We start from the raw sequence: 5,722 nt of genomic DNA on the forward strand, positions 1-5,722 counted from the left end.
CACTGAGCGTGAAAGAGGGGAGGAGAACCACAATTGCCATTGAACCGTGTTTACAAGAACTGGATTTTATATCATTCGTAGATGTCACCCTTCATCAAGTTACCGTAACAAGACAGATATGAAAATGTCAGAAGTGCATAAATTCTGTTTTAACATAGAAGAGGATACATTATTTAAAGCACATATTTTACATTTTAGGGCTGTTACCTCACTTTACCCCAAAATAATTATTTTAGCCTACAAGACGAATTGTAACTGCTTGCAATAAGGCAACAGTGCGACAACAGTGATACTCGCCCAGCATCCGAGCCAGGCAGGGAGAAGGGCCAGGGCACAGAGAGACGGGTGACGAGATCCGGCCGAAGCACTGACATCTTTCACAGTTATGTGGAATATTGCATTTATCTACTGAAAGTCAGAAGATTTAGAAATTCAGCTCTTGTTTTTGCTTTCCATTCCAGAAGCAGCACTTTCCCCGTTCGGCAATCACCAGATCATCTGCTACAAACATTATTTTTGCTGCTGTTCTATTCTCCTCATTTGCAACATCCCAAGTCCCAAACCACCCGTCGTGACTCACGCAGGTAACACCCCACCGAGGTTCAATCTGCCAAAATTCTCGCTATTTTTGGTACAGCCTCCTTAGAAGAGGATGTAAGGGGCAGAGGAAGAAAACCCACTCCTCTTTATCTCCGTTGCGGACCATGGCCGTGACAGCAGGTCGGGCAGGATCCCAGCGCGGGCCATGGCCTCCCTCTAGTGCCTGCAGCACAGCCTCCCCGCCTCTGCTCCCAACTCGTGAGCTACCAGAGTCCTTCCAGCACTCGAAACAAGAGGAATCTGGTTTGGTCCTGTGAGTAATGACCCATAATTCATGTTTATAGACACTCTCAGAGTATGAGAATTCACCAGGAGTGCCCGGGGATCAAACAGCCTCCAGAAACTCTTCTATAATTAATATTTAACGATTATGCAGAAACCCCGAGGCAAGCAGCTGTCACTACTTCTGCAGGAGAGGCCCGAGGGCAATAGGACACGAAGATGAACTATTTAGAAATCCCTCATCAGCCTAACTTTTCTCCTCCCTTGCCCACGGACTTCTCACTTGTTCTAGCAAGGGAGAGAGGTGCAAACGTCACCTTGCCACGACGGCAGCAGTTGTACTTGTAGGAAGGACTGAAAAACACCCAGCTCATGGGCCTAGGCAAAAATGGCCCCTGGCACTAATGTGAGGTGAGTGAACAAGCTTCACCATGTTCAGGTCAAGAGCTGGCTGCTCTCAGCCAGGAGGAACCAGCAGCAGCCCCTGGTAAGGGACCATTCATTGACAGGGTGAGTGAGGGAACGGCAGGAGCACCCGTTTCTGTCTGCACCTTTACCCTCGTAATGCTTTAAAACAAATCCTAAAAAAAGTAAAAAAAAAAAAAAAAAAAAATCACATCCAGATACAACCTTAAAAATGTAAACTAGTAAAACATTAAGCTGTAATATCAACATGACTCAGTGGCTGAAGTAATGAGCAAAGTGTCAGAGTTCAAGCAACTGCAGATACGTACGCAAGATTCCTCTCTTCCCAATTTAGAAAGTAAGTATTTACTGTAAATCTGCTTAATACACCAACGGGTCGCTTTAAAATGCTAAAAAAATGCTAAAACCCTTTAAAAAGGGTTGGGGAGAACCCTTGCCTCCCACCCCTGAGTGCCAAGAGCTGATGAGATCTACTAGTCACTCTGCAGAGTTCAAGGCTAAGTCCAACAAGCACAGCAACATCAACATTGCTCCTAGCCTTAGTCATAGAAATCCATTAATGACCACGGTGGTTAATTAAAATATGCTCTTTTCTATTAAAGTAACATTGGCCTTTATATTTTAAACAGCCCAACTGACAATTTAATACACTCTTTATTGAATAGTTATCCCTGTACCTTTGAGGCATCCCAAAAGCTGATGTGTTTTGGAAGGCTTTTAAAGGTGAAACTATTTAAGATCTGGACCCACTTAGGTGCAGAGCTCTGTTCCTGGTCAAGTCAGTGAGAAACAGCATCCCGCATGTCGTGTGGTAAGGACTTTCACTGAAAATATATCTTTTAAGCCTGAACTTCTACTAAAAGAAAGCTCTATTGTAAATATTTAATAAAATCTGGGACTATAAAATGCTGGTATAAGGTCACTTTATCAAATGTGACCTGAACATAGACATGACCAACACGGTACAAGACTGTCTTTCCTTTCATTTCTTGCTTTCAGCAAGCAAAGAATAACCACTTACAGCAAATCTGAGGGATGGCCTCAGAAAATACTAGTGACAAGGGATTTACCCTGTAAATGAACACAGAACAGGAATATTGTGATGTAACTTGAGGAAAACATCCACAGAAAATAAACCAAGCTCAGTAATTCTGCATTAGTTGTAATTACAAAGATAATTGCTCTAACTTCACGGATACTGCTAAGAATAATGGGAGAACCATTCAAGTCTTCACAGTGCTTTAAGAATTAAAACATCTGCGTTTCTCCAAAGACTGAGACTTGTCTACCCTCAAAACAAGCGTGGGCCAGGGAGAGCTCACACGCATTCCCCCATGCTGCTCAACGGCAGGGCTGCGGCGCAGGGCAGGGGACATCATCCCTGGCAGGGCAGGCTGGGTCCCCCTGACCGGGCTGCCAAAATCAGTCATTCTCCTGGCACCGGCCGTTCACAAAGCATGAAACAGGGTCTGAAACCTCAGTTCCTGCAGATTGCCAGGCAGCCATGGGATTTCATTGGAATTTAAAGAAAAAACACCAATCCTAGATGTTACTGTAGCTGTTAAACAGCTTTTAAAATAATAGGAAGTATTTGTTTAAGAAAGCCTGCACTTTGAGGCTCTGAGATCTTATTAAATGCTTATAATAGAGCCTTCTTGTATTAGACACTCAGTCTTTACATGTGTATTTTCTCTATTTTCAGTGAAAGTGCTTAGTACACAAAATGCTGGATGCTATTGCTCACCGAGTTGAACAGCAACACCCACACAGTTGCTTGATTTCCCCTTGATTTCCCTCGGAGAGTTATGAAAAAGTGCTAGAGAAACTTCTTTGCTCCCAACCGCAAGCTCCAAACACCGACTGCAAGGACCCAGGTTCTGAAGTGGTAAAAGACCCTGCATGAACGACATCATGGTCCGAGGCACAGCCAGGACAGATTGCAAAAGAGCACCTAGCTCTTACAACTTTGCATCACGGCAGCATGAGAGATTTTGCCAGTCTCGTCCAGAACCATTTTTTGGTGCAAGGATTGGTGTAATCACAAATTGTAATGAACCGCAAGATACTTGGAAACTCGTTCTTCATGGTTTTGCACTTGACTGGAATCAGTCGCTTGAGACGAGCACCTGAAAGACAGGTCACACAGGCAGAGGATTACACAGAGCCACAGTCAGGTCCTGTATCCATTTTCTCCCCACAGCAGCACACACATGACAATATCCAGGTTTGCTTCTGGTTTTGTGTCACCTCATTATAACACGACGAGCCCTCACCCTGGAGAGCGAGTTTCTGAATCCCAAGCCCTCTGCTGTGAACATTTCACTCCAATACGTAGCAGGGCCCCCTCTAGCGTTCCTGTGCGACCCGCCCTAAGTGATCCTGCCTTGGCAGGGGGGTTGGACCAGATGATCTTCAGAGGTCCCTTCCAAACCCTACCAGTCTGTGATTCTGTGATTCTAGCACGCGCAGGGCAGCTTGCGCTGATGCGAGTGATAAAGGCCTAATGAACTGCAGACATAGAATAACAGAGCACAGTTTCTTGTGGAACGCAAACCGGAGTATACAGTCCTGACTACTTCCAGGTGTGTATGAAGAGAAAACTGACTGACTAAGCTCCTTCTAGATAGTCAGCTCTGCTGGGATATCTCCAGGTCTTTTTCCTCCTACCCCAATTAACTCAGGCTGCAGACAGTACCACCGATGACAAGGGGCTGCGAGGAATCATTCCACTAACATGAACTGCTTTTCTCAGGCAGGCACAAGATGAGACAACTCTCCCTGTGACTGCTACTGCTTGAAGGAGCAGCTCTTCCAAGAAGGAATCTCTCCCCTTATAATTCTACATAGGGACACCTGCTGCCAGCTAAACTATGCTGCCCAGTGCAAGGGATGATGCCAAGACCTGGATGAGGCAAGAAACCCAGATTTTGTAACTGTGGCAAATGCTTAAGTAAACCATGGAGCTTCCAGAACTTGCCATCAAACTTTTCTCTGTGTTAGTTACGCCACATAAACACGGAACTCTGTGATTTCTTACACACGTTTGTACTGGTAGAGCTCAGGTCATTAAAGATGGTTATTTTTTTCCCTGTTGTTCTAACAAAAGGTATGATGTCAACAAAAAAATGGTGAAGAACTAAACGGACTTTGCTACAAATCATGATGATCAGGGGCTGATGCAACATGCTAGGGGTCTTCAATGGATTAATGTCCATCGTATGAAATTATTGTGTCAAGGAAGGTGGAACTAATTCCTAGCTTTTTCACTGGCTTCCAGTTTAACCTCTGGCATGTCACTTGTAATACCATGTCAGAGACCTCATCTAGAAAAGAGACTTTACATGCAGACACTCCTACCGATATTACATATCCTCCATACTATTAGGCTGTGCTGCACTAACTCCCCGGCAACATACACAAGTGTAGAATAACTAGTGGTTAGAGAAAAGCAGTCTGAACAGACTTGACATAAGTAAGTTGATGGCTTTTCAATTCAGAACAAAAGATGTAACAGATTTTTCCAATCCAAGTTGAACATTCATTCTGTATTTTGTTTACCTATCCACAATACTCAAGGGTCTCTGCAAAAAGCTGCATGTTCATTACCTGCTACCCTAATTCCCAGCACTTACTCACACCCTGAATTTATTACAATACTTTTCTCTTTAGTAGCTTATTTCCCATACGGGTCTTGAAGCACTTCACAAGCCTGGCATGCAGCTGCGTCTCCGAAGCAGGCAGCGTTAGCCCACTTGACAGCTGGAGCACTGAAGCATAGACAGCTAAGCTGCTCGCTCGCGGTCATGCAGAAAGTCAATGGCAGGGCAAGGAACCAAGTCCAGGTCCCTGCCCGCACAAAAAAAAATATAAAGCCACCGTTAGTTTTAATGGCTGCTTCTAATAGTGATAAATCTCTGTTTGCTTAGTGAAGGGCATTGCAGCCAGGGCAACCCTGTGCCTGGGTGGACTTTCACACACGTGAAACATAGGTCAGTGGTGAGAACCCAGGTCTGAGAACGAGTTACCAGTTCTGTAACTATCAGTTATTTATTTTCTCCTCTCTCATCCATATTTATCACATTTGCTTCAGCACATCTGAGACTACCCCTCATTCTGCATTTGTGTAGCACCCAATAGTACAGCATTGATCTCAGATGGAGATGTTACTGTAATAAAAATTACAACGTTGATATGCAATTTTAAATGGGAAATTTGTTAGATCTTACCTGGGGAAAGACTAAGAGCAAACTTGGTCTGAAAATCACATTCATCACTTTCCAGGTAGTCATCTGAAATGACGACCACCATCCTCCGACACCTGAAGTTAAAGCAGTCAGGGGAGAAAAAAATAAAATGTCTAAAATGTCAACAGAGATGCTTCTCATTCTCAGTGGCAGAAGTATTGTATTTATTATGTATTCCTTTTAATTGCTCCAGTGGAGAAATGAACCCACCAGCTGTGTTCCAGCAGGAA

At 44.1% G+C, this 5,722-nt stretch overlaps 1 protein-coding gene across 1 annotated transcript in view; it reads right to left on the reverse strand.

The window, feature by feature from the left end:
* Nucleotides 1–3,049: 3,049 nt before the first annotated feature.
* The window catches only part of MYD88 (myeloid differentiation primary response 88), a gene marked incomplete at its 5' end in the record, with an annotated part of 5,781 nt that continues 3,108 nt past the window's right edge, over nt 3,050–5,722 (reverse strand). Inside the window, 2 exons of the mRNA XM_010283338.1 lie at nt 3,050–3,374; nt 5,475–5,566. Of these exons, the coding sequence (XP_010281640.1) occupies nt 3,220–3,374; nt 5,475–5,566 (247 nt within the window). The remainder of the gene's footprint in view (nt 3,375–5,474; nt 5,567–5,722) is intronic.

This window comes from Phaethon lepturus, unplaced genomic scaffold (assembly GCF_000687285.1).
Source record: "Phaethon lepturus isolate BGI_N335 unplaced genomic scaffold, ASM68728v1 scaffold22043, whole genome shotgun sequence".
Taxonomy (NCBI): Eukaryota; Metazoa; Chordata; class Aves; order Phaethontiformes; family Phaethontidae; genus Phaethon; species Phaethon lepturus.